General features: G+C 46.5%; 1 protein-coding gene across 1 annotated transcript; it reads right to left on the reverse strand.

Moving 5' to 3' along the window:
• Positions 1-1,225: 1,225 nt before the first annotated feature.
• LOC1279405 (uncharacterized) lies at positions 1,226-17,672 on the reverse strand. Its single transcript, XM_061656476.1, has 2 exons — positions 16,548-17,672; positions 1,226-4,032 (listed from the first exon to the last, which is right to left on the reverse strand). Exons 1-2 carry the CDS (start codon positions 16,627-16,629, stop codon positions 2,816-2,818), a joined length of 1,299 nt encoding a protein of 432 aa, XP_061512460.1. The 5' UTR covers positions 16,630-17,672; the 3' UTR covers positions 1,226-2,815.
• Between the last annotated feature and the right edge of the window lie 1,358 nt (positions 17,673-19,030).

Below are 19,030 nucleotides of genomic sequence, written 5' to 3' on the forward strand. Positions count from 1 at the left end.
CGAGCACAGTGCGAAGCAGTCCAAATGCACGAAACAACGACACGAACATGAGATAACACACAAGTGTTTCACTCCCAGCACATGCTTGCCCAGGGGCTCATTCGCTTTGCTTATCGAACCCCTTAGGGTTTAGTGTTTCTTCTCTTCAAGCTGTCCAAAATCGACACTTGGCGAGCTGCAACTTATCACACCTGTGCGCGATATCCGTCCATTCCCTCAACCAACTGGTTCGCGATGCTTGTCGATGTTTTGCTTTTCTTACAACGCGCCGCCAACCCCGCTACGGTCCCCGTTCCCACAAACTAGACGATGTGATAAGGCAATGATGATCAAAGGCTCATCGTGTCGGTTCCAGATGAATTGACGGAGTGGGAACGACACTCCATTTCACTCGACTTCCACCTGTCCAGCAGGACACTGTGTTAAAATTAGTGGTGTGTTTAGCATGCCCAAAAACATCCAATGCCAAATGGACACAATATTACCATATCTTCTTTGTTTTACTTGAAAAATGCACCCATGTTGCACCATTTCACAAAAAAAAACACAAATGTAATGCCACAAGCCATTGGACGAAATCGACCCAATGAGCGAAAAACGTAACAGGTGTTTTCAAAGCCACTCCAAATCACACTTGATAAGGGTGCCCACTGATACGGGACGGCATAGACAACGCCGGCACGCCAGCCCGGCTTATCACACTCCCGCTCCCCATGCCGCACGGCGCTGCGAATGTGAACATTTGTTGTTTGCAATGTTTACCGATGTCTTTCGTTTGGCTCGTCGAGCCTTCCCCGATAATGCACCTATGCGCGTAAAAGTTTTAAATATTGATCGGCACACCCTGAACCACTCAAGCCATGCTTTCACGGCGGTGAAATGTCTGCAATTTCTGATGGGGCCGAATAACAAAAACAAATCACGAATATGCCAGATCTAGCAATACTTTCGGCGAGCAACAGTCATACCATCAATAACGCATTTGTCACACCTCACATCTCTCGACTGTCAGCTTCGTTGACCCGTTTCTTGGAATTGAATGATAAGACTTCACAATTTGGAATCTTCTTGAGCATCTGCAATTATCAATTTTGAACAACTTACAAACGGTACGTGAGATGAGTAGACACTTTGTGCTGATTGATGGGTCTCAGACTTTGAACCAATTCTTTGTCATCATTACACTGCTCGCCACCCTCGTCAACAGCAAACACAAAATCTGGACTTTTTTTTCGTACAAAAATATTTTATTCATTTTTTTGACACTTTTCTTCATTTTCTTTTCCAGTGTTTCACAAACTTGTAGTTGTTTCTTAGATCATCATTTCGATTTCACCTCACCTCCGATCACAATATTTGTATATAGTTTAACCTTAACTGTCTAAGGTACTACTTACTTGTAAGTATTACAAAACAATATGCTTATACGTATTCTTATCTAACGAGTGTCGCTTAGTAACCTTGTTGATACCGTTTGAACCGATGCTTGTGTGTTTCTAAAACGTACGCAAATATATTCCTATATACATGTACAAATCAGGTAGTCTTGCCTTGCTTTCCATTTTCCTTGTTTTATTTTTGTTGCTCTCCTCCAACTAAGCGCAAACCTGCTGGCCGAGCCCTTGGCTCACACAACACCACCCATGACTGACTCACAGCAGATCATCTTTCACAGTAGAAGACACACGTACGACTTAATATGACTGTGCTTATGAGTAGAGGAAATGCCAAATGACAAACACAAAACCACCAATGTTTTGGGTGAGACTTTTCGCAACCAAAACTTTCTACCCGGGCCCCTTCTTAAATGGAGCAACGAGACCGCGGTGCTGCACCTTCAACCGCTAACGCTGATAATAATGACTGAGACGCTAAACGGGGCGTTTCTGGACTACTTTATTTTCGGTCACGGCGCTAAGCTAACATAAAATATGACACTGCACTGTGCTTGTACGTTCAGTCTGCCGACTTAAACCCCGCGTCAACGATGGGGTCAGCACTCCTAGGAACGCGGTTCCGGGGGGTGGGGGGGGGGGGGCGGCTGGTGGTTGTAAGCCTTCACCTTCCTTTCTATGCTTTGCAGCTTCTCTACAACTGCTCCCTCCAAGGAACACTGGTGTGCCCTAACATTATAACAACCTTTTTCTCACTTTCGCGTTGCTACATTTTATGGCACTTGTACGTTTGGCCGCCATCCGAATGCTGCAGGATGTGCGTGGTTTGGTTTCGATAGCTTTTTTGTTAATTTTTCTTTTTGCAAGACATGTACCACCGTTCGCTTGTACTGCTGCCTGCGCTAACCTTCTTCCCTTTCCCTGCGTTTGTTTATTGTCATTAGTAATGTTTAAGTAAAACTGTGGCACCTTTTCTTACGAAACAGCGTATTTGAGTTTCCAAGACTACATTTGTACTTCGTTATTTAATTTTCCGCACACCTCGATACACAAGTTGATGAATTTTTAAAGCAAAGAAAAATGATTCTCAATGGCTTCAAAGGGGAATAATTGTATAATAAATATGACGGGAGCTAACATTTAAGTTCACAATACACTGAGAAGGAGAACGTAAAATCTTAATAGCGCCATCTATGCTAAAGCGAAATTGACGATCTTTATCCAACCTGAGAGTTTGACCCACATCGAGGGGAGCGCCGATTGCACCGCAAATGCGCACAAATAATCCTAACGCACACCGATGCCGCTGCTGCATATTAGGTGCCTTCCTTCAGTCATCAACAACGGACGACGACTAATCTAATGCTTTGCACTAGACAAATCACACCTCGCCATCGATCCAATAGCCGAACCGACCTCACTCATTCGTCCTTTTTCTTCCTTATCTTACCCTCCGTTTGAATAGTTTTAGTCACCATCTCCACACACTCAGCGATCGACGGTTCGGAACCGTCCTCGCTGTAATCCTCCCCGGCCATCCGGCTCAACGTCAGTATGTAGGAGCAGGCGATGCGCAGGATCGATAGCTTCGACAGCTTCTGGGCATTGGAGTAGGCTGGGATGGCTCGCCGCAGCTTCTCGTACGCGGCGGAAATCGTGTGCACGCGGGTTCGCTCTCGCGCATTCGCTTCGATTCGCCTTTCGCGCGTCATGTTTTTGTAGTTGCGCGTTTGCGAAATGGCTCCACCCGAGCCGGACGAGGATTTGCCACCGTGTCCGCCGGAAGCAACCGTTGACTCGTGATCCGTGATCGAATCGTTCGTGCCGTCGAGGGACGGTGGAGCACGGGGCTGCACGAACAGCGGTCCCGAGGATGCGTGACTATGGTGAAGGTGTGCATGTTGCTCCTGCAGCTCCTTCCAGTCGGGCGTGCGCTGCGGCGAACGAGAGGCAGACCGTGGGCTCGGTCGGGAGGATTGATTCTTGGCGACGTTCGAGGAGGAGGTTGATGAAGAGGAGGAGGCTGAGCTCTTCTTAGCCACCAGGGCCAGTGGTTGCAGCTGCTCGAGCGGCTTGATACTGACTGCACGGTGTAGTGTCGTGACAGCCGGATGACGTACGAGCAGATCGGCCGGATTGGGAAACGGAGATGCAAACGGCACGGGATGTGAAATTGGCCCACCCTCCAATGTCATCGCGGAGGGAGCCCACGGACGAAATGGGCTGCTTGCGGTGCGGCATGAAGGAGCCGGTGAGCTTGTATCCAGCTCATCTCGATCCTGCGGATGCTGATGATGATGAGAGCGATGATGCTGCTCTTGTTGCAGCTCTTCCACGTGCTTCCGTTCGTCATCGAAACGGATCCGTTTTTTGAGTGGTGCTAATAGCTCGGTCTCAGCCACTACGCGCAACGGTTCCGTGCTTTTGCGCTTGTTCTTTACCAATGAGGAGGCCTGTGCCGTTACGACAACGCCGGTGCTTGACAGTTTTGCTTCCGGTACCGAATCTTCGGAACTGTTTTCGGGGCTAATTAAACCATCGCGTGAGCTCTGATCGAGCGACTTCAGGTCGTCCTCGTGTTCCGAACTGCCCGAGTTGAATCCAGAGTCTCTCTCCAATGATGCAGACATGGCAGCTCCTGGGAGGAAAATGAGAAGAAGCAAAGAGAAAGGATTATTTAGATGCTATGTTTTAACCAATACATTCATAATGCTTCATAACAGTTGGAAATGGTATGCAAGAAATATTCAACATTGCGCTCAATCCAGCAAAATCTTGCACAGGTGCGTTTGATAGGTTGGCTAGCGTGAACATCAACACGTGGTAATCCAAACAAACTGCCAAACAGTGTTTATATCCAGCACAGGTGAGCTTAAGTGCGATAAAAATAGCGTCCGCGGCTAGCCCGGAAGAACGCCATTTACCGATTCAAGTTACCTCAACAATCAGATCAACTCTATCCGATGTAAAAAGACACAAGATTCAAAGTGATTTCATGCTCTTCTTATCGATGGAGGTAAAAAGGAAGATTTAAAGTTTTCCCATTCAACACACACTCAGGATTTATAGATTATGTCCAGGAGCTAATGGTGGGTAAAATATGGAATGATCTACCTCTGTTTCTACCATTTCAGCTCATTTGCCGTTCAGCACACTTTTAGCCAAACCGAAAACGTGCTAAAATTAATTGCACTGATGACACTGATTTTATTTTCGCACACAAATATACGCACAGTTTATAACTTCAAAAAACCCCGTAGCCAATTTAAATGATTAAGCACGGTAGTGGAAGCAACGTCTAAAACAAAAATGTAAGATTAAAGCATCTCCGGCAGCGCGATCGGGTCCCCGAATCCGAGGCGGATCTAATGCGCCTGCCCTGCCGAGTGTGTTAAGCGCCGATGCGCAAGCAATGCGGCATCGCACCATCATTGGCGCTTCCATCTCTAATTAGTCTTTTAAGTCGACGGCGACAGCGCGTCGTCGTCTGTGGTCAAGCTGTGTGTGCAGGTTTGCAGGTCCCCCGCGGAAGGAGGGCAACGCTAGCAGCTTCTAAGTATAATTTATGTTTGTTTATGTTTTCTTTATAGCCGGCCACCAGACGCCACCCATCCGGCCCCTGTCCGAACGCTCCCCAGAAGGAATATTGTTTTAAGCGGCACAGCTGTCAATGGAGCTAGAAATTGTCATTCGCACCAAAGCGCCATAAAAGACACAGCTTGAACGCTCGAAGATATCGTTCGCGGTGGCGACACACGCACAGCGCACACACAAAATCGTCCTCGTCTGCATCACCTTGGCACGGGCGCTAGGAAGTGAGAGCAGAGCTGGGAGCGGAGAGGGTGGCGTCACGCAAATTTATGCAAATGAAACCACCGTCAACAACAATCACAACACAACAGCGATGGCTGCGTCGAGGCACCGCGGGGCCATCCGCAAACGATCGAATGGAATGCAGTCTCGTGAAGATCGTTGGCCGGAGATAAGCGAAACCAATCATAACGCACACATACACACACACACATACCACAGCGCTCCATATGGTTGGTTCAGCGTGTTTTTGGTTGCTTCTCCGAAGGTTTGATGACAAATTCGTTGAACAAACGCAGACCCAGACCACTGCCAACCGAGCGTCGATGGCCGAAAGGAACTCTCGTTCGTAATCTTCAGAACCCATCAAGATATCACCAGCTGTGTGTGTGTGTTCATTCATTCTATTCGCCTGACCCAACCGCCAACGGTTTGCCCACAACGTTGACAACTTCCCGCAAAGGCCACTTCCTTCCTGTAGGGGTGTCAAAGGGGGCGCTTCGATTGAATTATGTGTAAGTAATTAATTTTCATCAGCAACCGCACATCTGATAGTCACGCTGCCGGCCTGGTCAGCGCCAACACCCCAGAGCACAACTGCACGACGATGAAGTTATTAATAAGACCCTGAGCGAGGTACGCGTTGCAAACGGCAGACACGGCAAGCACTCCCTCCCACCCCGTACCCCACCTATGCACCCCATGCCCACTGTCTGGGCGCATTGGAACGCGGCAAACGTATCACGGTCCAAATTGCAATCTGCGCGTTTGGGTGGACGACGTTTACACGAGTGCATATAAATTACTGCAAGCTTAAGGAACAAACAGTGCCGCTGTCATGTTGCATCGGTGTGCGAGTTTGTGTGTGTTTACGGAGTTGTTGTGTGTGGCCATCGCTATTAACAGCTGGCTGACATACAGCTGCGAATACACAAGCGAGCCTCCTCGCACACAATAACCCACAATGCGCGGCGGGGGAAGACACATCATCACGGTGGTGGACACACTTAAGGGAGTAAATCCCTTTTGCGAGGTGCGCGAATAAATTGCATTTGCTTGCCGACTACCCTTTGACACTTGTGCGCCATGTGCAGCAATGGGTCTTGGCGGTAGTGAGTGTTGTAAATTAACTTGTAAATGTTAATTATTATATAAACACCCCGAGTGGGTTCACCTGGCTATTTCTACGCAGTGACCCGAGGTAGAAATAGGAAACTGTCTGATATGTGAGCGATTGCTAGCAATCGTTTGCGCAAACTACGCAAGCCACCAGCTATATTTCAATTACTTTTAGTAGGTTTTTACATTGATTATGGCATTCTGGTTCATAAAAGAAAGTCATTTTCTTTTTTTTTACTATCAATTTACCGTTGTGAGCATTTTTACACTAATACAACATACGGCCAACGGTAGCCCATTGCTAGCGATGCCTGGATGGACGCTGTCAACCACATCAGTGTTGGAAATTTTTCAAAATATACATTGAACCTAATGTGCAACGACTCTCCAGCACATTCCCAAACCCGATCGTTGCCTTTTCGCCTACCTATCTTCTTGGAAGCCAACGTCCTCGCTGAGGGATACCAGTTTCTAGTGCATTGAAAAAAAAGCTCTCCAACGCTCCAGCCGCATCGCCTTTTCCTCCCACGGACCATCATTTTGCGGCAAAAGTTATTGTTCTATATCGCGCTAAGCGACCGGCGCCAGATTGTGCCAGGATTGTCTCGCTTTTTTCGCATTCTCTTCCTCCAAAAAGCCGGCAGCCAACAACCCACAGCCGCAACTAAAGCGTGCTGGATTACTCCTACCCTTAAGTTGCCTCCCCAAAAGACAATCGAACCATCTGGCGCTGCGCTGGCGTTGCCAGGACGGCCGTGATAGGTGGTGCAGGATGCAGCACACGTTATGCCCATCCTTAAAAGGACCGGAGACGCACGCAGGAACCACCAGCGCAGCGCAAACGTGCCGCAAACGAAACTAGAAGGAAGAACGTGAAACACTATCACAAAACAGGCATCAGCAAAAATGGGAAACTTTGGCGATGTTTCGGGAGCGTCTGGAGCGCGTCTGAACTTGAAAACTTGGCTGTAATGCTGCTAGTCGCCCACTTTAGCCAAACATTCCGCAGTACACCCAGCCTCCCCCCCCCCCCCCCCCCCCTAAAACCCATCATCCAGAATCCTGTCCACTTCCATTTCCTCACCTTTCTCGGTCTCTCGTCCGGCCACGGTGCCTCGGTGTATCGGGTCGGATTTCGGAGTTCATAAATAATTGCCGAATGTTGGTGTCGTCGTGCTACAATGGCTTTCCCGCACGGTCGCAGTACATCCAACCGACCCCGTCCGCGTCGCATCGCACCAAAATCAGTGCAGAGAAACCGACTGCGACTGCACTTATTTTGCATGCAGCTTCAGTCCTCGTCCAAACGTCGCCGTTGTCGTCGAGATAATGATCAACACTTTCGCGTCGGTTGGGGTTGAACCTCGTTCGCTCGACGTTCTGCTGTTCCGTTCTTCTTATTGTGTGCTGCAAACAACAGACACCACGCAAAGATTCACCCGGCAAAGAGGGAACCGACCAGGATCGAAGGAGGGAGTGAGGGAACGAAATGGAACTCAAAATTTTTGCCACACCAAATCACAAATCAGCACTCGGTTGCGAAAACTGAGCAGAAAATATTTTCACTTTTTCTTGCTTTCGTTTCGCAAACCGAATTGTCCCAGTCTCTCTATCGTCCCGTAGTCCCTGGCGTTGTGTGGGTATCTGCGCCATAAAAGAAGCATGTATATTTTAATATAAAATTAACGTACCAGACGATGTCACGCGGGAAGCGCTTCGCGAAAGTTGATTGAACGGGAAAAGCAATTTGTGTCGCGTTTTTATGCGATTTTTATGTGGCGCTTCCCCTGGCAACATCAACCCATTCATTCAACCCATTACGAGTGCGATAGATCCCGCGGGATGTGATGGAGATTGAAAGGGAGGAAAAAAAAGCACTATCCAGCTAAAGTCATTCTCGTTTTCAGAATTTCCACCATTCACTATCTATTAATTAGTAAACGACAAGCTGGTCCGCATCATCCGAAGCGGGTTTCGGTAAATCGTGCTTTTGCGTGTGCGTGTTCGTGCTGGAAGGAGAGTAAACCAGCTAGACAAATATCGACCGCGGAACGTCGAAAAAAAAGGTGTCTGGGCTTTGCAAGCTTATTTCATTGGGTCCTTCCGGTTCCTAATTAGCTTCCACTCAGTTCGCGTCGTTAGGTATGATACAGTGTTAGGTATGACACAGTGTTCATTCAGTGAAGAGTAGACAGATGGGGAAAAATCTCCACAAAAGGGTAAAGGTGAATAGCAGTTTGCTGAATAGTTGTGGTTTGGGTGGGCCCCCCATTATACTTCTACATGAAGAAAGCAATCTGGCTTGTTCTATGCGAGAAGGTTAAAGAAACGTCGCGCAATATGGCATAACTGTGACATAGCTTTCCAAGCGAACCCAACTGATTTCACTAATTTAAACACTGATGCGTGACTTACAACATTCGTAAATCCGCTCCCAATACAACGAGCTTGGTCATTGCGTTCCAGCAAATAAATATTCAATTGCATGTTTTTACTACTGTTTTGCACATCAGGAGGGCCCTGGTCGAGATCGGGCACGTGTCACGTTATGCAATAGGTGCAGTCGCCGGAGGACGACAATACCCCCTTCCTTCGGGGGCCAGTACCCCCGGAAGCGCCACAACATCGATCAACACTATCGCGTAACGTGCAACATAACGCACACGTTACGCCGGGCTCATCCTTCCCATTCAACCACGGCCCCGATCGATCTGCATCCAAACGCAGTAGGTCACGTCTTCGCGACCTCGTTCCCGGCCTCCGCCTCAAGTCTCCAGCAATTACGGGTGAAAATTGCATCATGTTAATAAATTGACAGTAATTTATTCCACACACCTCCCTTTGCACCCCGGCCGCCGCTGTCATCGCTTTTTGGTGCAAATCGTATCGTTTTTTTCCCCGGTGTGCACCGGTGTGCAATGTGCAATAACGGAATTGGAAATTGGAGTGCCTGAATCGGTACGGCTCAGTTGTTGTGACCGTGCCGGTGCATGTGTGTGGCGTTTGTGTGTCGGGAGACGGAAGGATTAAACAAATGGAGTAGGGTAACCTGCCGCCAAACGATCACACCAGCCACAATACCCTTGCATCGTATTTGTTTTACAATGCAAATTGCGCTCCTAGAATGCCATGTGTGTGTCGGGGGCCTTTCATGCGTTTTGTAAGTCAGTGTTATAATGGCGCTACCGTGGCGTTTCTCATTACTCAATCGATTCTAAACATCTTCCCTGCACTCGATGCATCCCTAATGGTTCAAATCTGCTGGCCACAACACAACCCGACCCATTCGCATTCGCTGTATTAAGCTGTCAATAAAACACGAACCAGGGTTATTGGCATCTTTGCATATTGCTTACCAGAATGTTTTCCCTTTTTTCTCCCATCCGCTTTTAAAGTATTCTGTGGCGCCAGGGTTTAACATCAGTGCATTGTATTGTTTATTGCTTCATGATGCGATGCTGTGGAGCTTTTTTACATTGGCTGAGATTGCTAAAGACGTTCGAGCACAGTCAGGGAAGCCACCGCCATTATGTCAAACAAAACCCGCTAACCCATGTCCCCCGTGCACTCTACAATGCCAGTGGCAGTAATGTAAACATACAGCGATACTTCTACATCGATCGGTTACCAACCATGGTTGGCATGGCTACTGAATTTGGCTAATCTTGTGCTCTCTAGGCTGTTGGCGCTAAAACACACGCACACTCTCTCTCTCTCTCTCGCTGTATCATTAACACGCACCGCATCGTTTTGCATTTGTGTGCGGCAGCATTATGCTGCCGGTCATCATCCAATGCATCATCATGCGGCCTGAACCAGCACCAGTAGGCTAAATAAACTGCCAATTTGTTTGCGTATTTATATTTACTTAATCGGCTTCCTGCGTGCCGTTCGCTGTGCGCTGGAGTGCAAGCAAACGCATTAGATGCGAAGATGCAGAGAAAGATGTAAAGTGCGGGAACGCAGTACAGTATCGAACGGGACCCGTCTGGGGGTGAGCTGGCACGGCTGGCACGGCTGGAAGAGTCCGGGAAGCGAACAAGGAATGTGGCGACTGGGAAAATAAATTGTAACTTAACGCCCCGTTTCCCGTTTCCAATCGATCCACCCGGTACGTGCACGGGACGCCATATGTTGCTGCAGTAGACGTCGCGTTGCAAGTGCAAGCCGGAAAAAGATTGCCCGCTGACAGGCAACAGGCAGAGGGCCGGCCGGCCGGTCGGCAAGAGAGCGCCAGCAGCAAACGTGTACGCAAACGATTTGTAAGGGAAAATGAGTTCGGGGCGGTCGGAGAGAGGTTTCGGTACATCACCACCATTCTCGTTACATTGAACTGTGTTGCACTGACTGGTCGTTCCATTCCGCACGCCCCAGCGCGGATGGTACGCGAACCGGGATCTCGGTTGGAAACGGTGCGTCTCGATGGGCTGGCGCCATCTGTGCTGCGGATTCGCATTGCGCTGGGCATTGCGCATCAGCAGAAGCAGCGTTTGTGCACGGAGCGAAACGACGAACGATGAGGAAACGTTAGCAATGCCGAAGATATCCTCCCTAAATCCTATTTCCAGAACCGTGATTACAATTTCGATACGCTGCTCGTGTTGACCCGTTATTTCTCGGAAGATAGCGATACGGACCTCACACCCAGGACACCGCAAAGGATGTGGCACCATAAAGGCATGGCTTTAAGCAGCTTTGTGTGTTCATTTTTTAGACACTCTTCTTTACAGCCGAGATAGCCGAGCCGGCGGGATGCCCTGGCTGTTGTCTTATATTGGTAAGCATCCGCGAAACATTCCTATCCCTTGCCTTATCTACCTTATTGCAGGGTTAATTTAATTTACGAAAACCAAGCCACATTCGTCGAATGGAGATCTATGTGTGCGATTGATTACATTCCGGGAGTAGTTTGCCGAAGAGCAAGACTCACCCAAACCTCTCTCTCACACACATATGTGCACAAACACACAATACCGCAACCGGAGGGCACGAAAACGGTACAGTAAAACCAGAAACACTAACCGCGAATGGATCGTGGCTCCGAAAATGGCCAAGTGACTACACTACTGATATTTTTTTTGCTTACTTTTCGGTCACCTTTTGCATTCTGTGGATTCTTTTTTTTTCGTTTAAGCGACGCATCATCGTCGTCCTGCGATGATCTCCCCTGGGGACGGTCGAAACCCGGACCCGGAATATAAACAAGCATCCTTTATACGCATTCGTTCAAGATTCTGCCGAAAACTGCTATCGCTAGTTTTCATCTTCTCGTTTTAGTTCGCGCCGGGGAGAAGATGGTTGGCGCCTCAAAACCGGCACCGTAAAAGGATGCAATTCCGTATACCGTTGGATTGGACGCGGAGCCAACGAAGAAAAAAAGTGTGCTTTAAAAAGGACTTGATACATTGGAGGGCTAGGTATAAACGAAAGAGCGCATCCAGTTCACCGCTAAGGGTAGCTTCGTTCTTTGAGCTTTAGCTTCTGTGATTAGCCCTTGACAAAACTCAATGATTGTGTAATTCAAATATATATTCTTGGTGGAATTCGCCTTTCCCACAAAAAATCATATATATCGTATGGAATCGTTATTCGATTTTTACTCCTAGCACCATAACCGCTCTTGACACTTACAGCGCACATGGCCACAATAACACCCGTTCTGTTTAATTAAATACCGACAAATGATGTGGAACAAAGTATTTGCCACATTACATTTCGCTAATGTGCCATATACACAGAGTTGAGGGAATTGTAATATTTACTGAGAAATAAAATAATCATCTCGCTTCGGAAGAGATTTAAGGTTGATCGTAAAAACGTGCTCCGTTTTCGTGCAACCCCCTTTTGAGCCAGAATTGCACAAAAACCGAACCATGATCCCTAATGGAGCCATAAAGTTTTTATTAGCCTCGAAGGTAATCAGTGCACCGTTTGCCCAAGGAACGGCTTCTCCTTACGGGCGACAGTTTTGCTACTTCGATTCCACCATGCGCTAGAGCAAATCGGCAGTAATCCAACCCAATCCCTTTCATGCAGGGCAGGCTAATTAACCCCACCGCGCTGGTAACAGACAACCGGAACGTCTGTGTCGTGCATCACCCCTACGGCGTACCATAAATTATCTCCGCGTATGTAGAAATATACCACCTGCGCATCGCGCCACGGTTTACGCGGTTTTGTTAATAACGCTTCACGCATCTGTCCCCCCGACGGAGAGACTGTTCCTGCCCGCCAGCGATGTGTATGTCGGCGCCTGGCGACAGTCTAACCATAAAATGCACATGTGCACGAATCGAATGGTAAAAATGGAAGAAAAAAACACAAACACATCTTACGCTGTTCATTGCTTCCGTAGCAAAAGACAAGATGAACTAGATGAACATATTTATCATCCATCTTACGACGGTCGGTAGAGCAGTAAGGTAGGTGAATGCGCTCGTGTTGGAGGAATACCATTCATACTGGTAGGACTATCAAAACATTTCCACGAAAGATAGATTGTCCCCTTTCTAGGGGCCATTCACACCCACTCAAGTGACTCCGACGTTCAAAAACATGCCGCTTGCTCGAACAAACGTGGTAATAAAATCTCTCCACTCCCAGCGCCATCTAAGACACCACCGTCTAAATGAAGAACGGGAGGAAATGGAAAGCCCCGAGAAGGGAGAAATATTTTCACCGGAAAATTCAAACAACCCGCGTGGACATTCCGACGTTGTCAAAACTAGACCAGCCGACTAGAGAATCCGCACTTACACCTACGAAGTTTCGTGAACTTGTCCCACCTTGACAGATGGCGTTCCTGAAGGCGATCCATCACGATGGTCCGCTCTTCAGTACCTTCACTACACGGACCATGCTATCAAGCATGTGATTTAATTCCATCCCGAGTTGCTTACTGCTCAACGGCACCAGGAGCGGCGATGAGAAGTTTGTAAACAAAGCAACCAGTGACAAGTTCTCCCGGCTAGTGGCGACATCTTCATAGTAGGCACGAGAAAATAAATCCCTCGTGACCAGATTGCTGTTTGTTAGAATGGGATAGTCTACTGATGACATAATGACAAATTGTAGATGACGATTGATTGTACCCATCCGAATGGTTTAGGTTGGTTTTTTCGCAAGACAAGGACTCGGGCTGGATAGGGTTTTCAGAATAAAACATGACCGGATTTTTTTTATCTGTAGTAGTTCCCTAAGAACCAAACATACCAACTTAAATCATATCACACTCTTTTGGACCAACTTTTGTGATTTGTGATTGATCATCTAACATCGAACTGCGGTATAGGTCAACTTTGACGCTGATCTGTATTCTGTCCTCTGAGAATTAAACGTATTGGGCCGCATTATGGCACACATAACATTTTAAATTTAGTCATGCATGCTCGAAAGTTTGTATACCTAAATAGCTGTAAACATCAACTATAAAAACATAAAACAAACCAGCTTGTGAGTGTGGAATTATGTATCAGCCTTAAATTCTAACGTCGATGACTTTTTTAATCCCCCAACGACTCTTCAAACCACTACAATATCTAACGTGACGTCACTCATCATATTTAGTAGCATCAGATCCATATTTTAACCGCTTCGGTTTGCTTACAGAAAAGATTGCTTCGAATACGACGGTGTAGCGGACAATATGTTCGCATTGTCTGCAGAATTGGCACGACTCATCCATCTCACGTCCAGATGGTGACGGTGGTAACGGACGATACTCCGCCTGTCGTACGCCTTCCACGCAACTGGACGGATTATCGTGTGCGAATCGTTGTCCAGAACGTCCGACCGCGCCCAAGGGTCGCTCTGGGGGGAGAGCACCAGTGAACTCAGCTCAGTGCTCAGGGAAATGTGCAAACAAATGATAAGCGAAGCGTCGTTGTTTGAACATCTGGACGAATCGAGCGGATGAAGCACGTGTGCCTAGAACGCCACTAACGGGATGAACGGGTAGTATGACAAGGGGAGGGTTTTTACGTCTGGGATGATTACATCGACGGCACGGTGGTATGAAACACCCGGCCTATGATGGGATCTGCTGCACACACAGGCCGGTCATTGTGCGATTTACCATTCCAGACCATAATTCCATGGAAACCGAACACCTTGAGATTATTTTTAGCCTTTTTAGTAACTGCATGTCAATAGAGGCGATAGATTTTGTGGAAACAATCTATTGAATTGACTTTTCTTTATGCACAGCTCAGTGAAGTCGCTTTCTTATATTTACGAATCATTGGAGCCTTAAAAATCCGTTTAACTTGATAGCTTTGGGGCGTGAGAAAGTACGGTTTCTAGCTGGGATGCTTTCTGTAACATAACCTTTGCAGCAACAACAAAAAATGACCGTCCCACCGGGCCATATCATTCATCTCCGATGCGCCATTCCCATCTTTCCGGTTCCAAGGAAGCACAAAAAACACAACGAAAAAACGTAACCCATAATTTCATTTATAGCTCCTAACTGCAACGTTTTGTGTATCAAAAGTCACAAACACACAGAGTCCTTCTTATTAGCAGATTCATTTTTCGCACTCTTCGCACATCTCACATCTGTGATCGCGGTCTAGATCATAAGATCAGCGGCGAAGGCATCGGGTCTGCAGCAAAAACCTTCGCCCTGGAGAGTAGTCCCCATTTTTCGACCCCAGCACAGCACAGCATTTCGGGACACCTCCCTCCCCACCTATGAGTCTATAATTATACCCTCAAACATCCACCGGATGATACACGTCCACCATGTCTGATGTGTGCCACCCATTCATAAGAATGGCGTTTCTAGTCGTATGGCGAAGGCTGCTGCACCTTCCAAGAATATATCCCTAACCCATTACCCAAGTTGCCAAGATCGTCGATTCTCTTCTTTTAGAACGAGGCGGATCCACAGCACCCATCACCGGTATGGCGGGCGGGATTCTTCTTTCGGATTCACTCAGATTTAAGCAAAATGTGCAAAATATCAATCCCAACATTTAGCATGTGTGTGCGCTTGATGGGATCCGTTCTTGGAAGCTACAAACGAAATCAAATTAATTGCGCTCGCAGTGCAATCGCACACATCCGGTCTGTATATATATTTTACATGCATATATACAATCTCGAGAATAGGTACAACTTCTTTCTCAAAGAGTAGACGATACGAACATACCTAATTACATGAGATCTATTCAGTTTTCCTAGACTTCAACCACAATTACCATACAGTTCCTTCTGATAAAAGACACTCCCGACGTCACTGCAAAACTAATTACTCTTTGATGTGCGCATCCGGTTTGGTTCGGGTTGGTTTTGGTTTGAAGAAGATTGCGGCTAACACCTTCAGTTTCGAAGATGCCCACCCGTACCTAAGCGCGTGTAGTTCGCTGGATCTAATTAAATGCAACCACCACGTCCACGATCGTGCTGGCGCATGATCATCAAATGTCACACGCTCGCATGTCATCTTGATGAACAGATTTCTGCTCCATCACAGAGGCACGTACCGGTTTTCATCTTGCACCCATAAGCACCCACGGACCGGTGGCTTCCTTTCGTCGCCTTCGTCAATTGTCGGACGAAGCAATCGGCCGTCCAGCTGCAAGCGATTTGCGCGGATTGAGTGATTTATGAGCGAGTGTGCGAGGTGGCGGACACACGCGGCCAGACGCGCTTTCCTTTGCATTCCAATGTACCCTTTCTCAGGCTCCTCCCTTTTCCTCGTGCTCCTTCGCCGTATAATTTCACTGGAGTCGCGAGCGAATGCGGTTCTCCAATTAAAATCCGAGCGCAAAAGGCGCCACTAATAAATGACATAATTACACCGTACAGTTCAGTTCTCGCCGGACAGTAGCTGAACGGCGTCACCACCATCGTTGCCGCCTTCGGGGTGGCAATTACCAGCCATTCTGGGCGGGGTGTGTGAATGGAGTGTCCATCGCTCACTTATGTCCCTCATCCAAACACCCTCGCTGATGAGTCGCAGTCGCGATATCGATGCCGCGGAAAACGACGGATGAGATGAGCGAAGCTTGTGGCAGCTGTCGTGAACAGGCGTTTAATTGCTTCCGCTCAATTCAACCAAAGATAAATAAACGCACCCTTTCTCACCGACCCTCACAAAAAAACTAGTTGAAGCTGTGTTCTTTGTTTTTAAATTTCTCACTCGGCCACATGATTTAATGTTTTGTTTTATGTATAAAAAGTCATAGAGTTGTTCAAAAACCTAGTAATCGTTTAACCTACCTTTCATGAGGATCGCTGACAGCTCAACTGCACTAAGCTTTGGATACATTTTGGCCAATGTGCTCATTGCCTCGGACCACATTTGAACTGTAAAGCAGGATGGCAGCGGGCGTGGGACTGTTCGTTTTTGTTATTACTCCGATTATGTTCACGCACTACAATGTTGCACCGATGCACTTTTCTTGCTGCTGGTTTTTTTTTTTTGCAGTTTTCGTCACTATCTTCCAAACACTTTTTGCGGTGCGTTTTTCCCTGTGCAATTCCCTTATGTCACAGCACTTGGGCAGGGCGATAGCGTCGATGTTGGTTGCGTTGACGTCGATAGATTTTTCCTTTACCAGCTATCTGTCGTTGTTTGCTTATCACCTGCTTTATTTTTATCTCTTCTCCCTCTACTTTCGAAGGTTTGCGGTTTATTTTTCTTGCATCACGCATTCACACACAGAGAACAGGTTTCAAACCCTGTGGAACTGATTCTTTACTCCTAATTTCTTCCGGACGTATCAAACGCACCCAGTATAACGTATTTTGCTTACAAATACACTCTCACTCACGAACGTCAAATAACAAACCCATCAACATTCTGTCGACAATGATGATGATTCACACGTTCAATTGGTTAGCTTTTGCTTTTGCCCATAAAAAGGCATCTAAGGTTGTTTTTTACTTCTTCTTCTTGTTATCCGTGGATATCCTTTCACCCGGTTAGTCCGGTTATTAATCCGTTAACTATTCTTAACTTTCGTTCAAATGACTATTAGGCACACACTCTGCATGTAAATCAATCACTCCTACAACTCCTTCGTTTTTTTCTCTCGATCCAATAACGATCACCTTTTTAAACACAGATAAAAGGCCAAACTTTTAAGCACACTCCTTCCAGCGTGTGTCAGCGGAACAATTTTTATAATATGTTGGTTTGAGAGTTGAGCTATTGCCTGTATACTTCACGGCCAACACACGATCAGAATGGTTCACTATTGTAGCACAAACGAAACAATCCTAACAAACATTACTGCACGTACGCTCTGTTTTTCGATCTTGTACGACCACGAACGCTCCTGCGTTTGCTACCGGCCGACACGAAAGCATAAATTGAACTGCAACATCAACAACATTGTGAACGGCCACGAAGCGGCGTTGAGATGCTGCGGGTTATTTCTAGATGCAGGGTTCGCCAGGATAGTTCAAATTACGGTACCGTATGCCTCTATGTAGGTAAATGCAGATATCTCATTTAATTAAAAAAAATAGGTGTTTGTTCAATTATTAAAAACAATTGTTAAAAAAACATTTGGAAGTTTTTTTTTATCATATTAAACCTATGATAAATTTATTTATTTATTATTAAAACACTTTTTTGATATTGCAAAATAGCACGATATTATGACAAATATACAAAATTTTGATAAAGTGTAATCCATTTTTAGTATATATTACTACAGTCAATGTATTTTAATGTTCCCCATTAATTAACTATTTTATTAAATATTAATCATCAGTCTAATGTGTTATTATTATTCCATTACTAAATACAATAACAATTCTGTTATATAAACCATTAACAAATAAGAAACAAAAAACTAAAAATACAACACAGATATTTCGAACACCTACTAACCCTGTAAGAGAGAAATTCCATGCCAACGTTGCTCACAAGAGCATTCGATTCTCTCCACAGAGCCGTAAACTTCTCTCTCACATTGGAGAGTTCAGCTGTACTTGCCGGGTGCATGCGTACCTCCTTAGCTCGCTCTTTCGCACTCTACGCTCGTCTGCACTTGTTACTTTGTTTGTTACTGCTCCTATGCCGGTTCGTCAAACTCTCCCCTTGTCTCGGAGGGCCGGTGCATCCACTCAGGTGCAGAGCGCCAGCCGCATGTAGCAGCGCAAGGGGTGTGAGAGAACATAATTTTTATGCTGTTCGCTTCCTTCCCAGCTACCTCGCCTTAGTGCATGCACAGACGGAATTCGGATCACCATGCGCATCTTACAGACGACAGTATTTTAGCATACGCCACCATGTGCTACCTAATTTTGCGAATGCTTGAATGGAATATTTCCCGCATTGAGCACATTAATTGAAAACCACGACATCTCGAACATTTCCATTCACACGCATATGTTACAATAAGCGAACCTTCTCAATGATTTGCATTGTTCGTTTGTACAATTAACACCTGCGATCTAAAAATATCCTAACGATAAAAATAAGGCTGGAATATGAACTATTTATAGCAACGTGCTGTTGACCAACAAACAGTTTGTATTATTGCTGTCATTATTTTTGCTATCCTAACGTCACCCTTGTTATCGGGATTGTTACACGATACAAGCTGCATTTGCCGCGTGTGCCCACCAAAATGTAGTCCAAAAATAGTCTAGCCCGCTCAGCAATGTGAATGTTCCAACTAAACAAACAGATAAACATTTCCAAACTGAGTGGATATTCCAAAACTGGTACTTTTCCGTTCTCCGGCTGG

This window comes from Anopheles gambiae, chromosome 3 (genome assembly GCF_943734735.2).
Source record: "Anopheles gambiae chromosome 3, idAnoGambNW_F1_1, whole genome shotgun sequence".
Classification (NCBI taxonomy): Eukaryota; Metazoa; Arthropoda; class Insecta; order Diptera; family Culicidae; genus Anopheles; species Anopheles gambiae.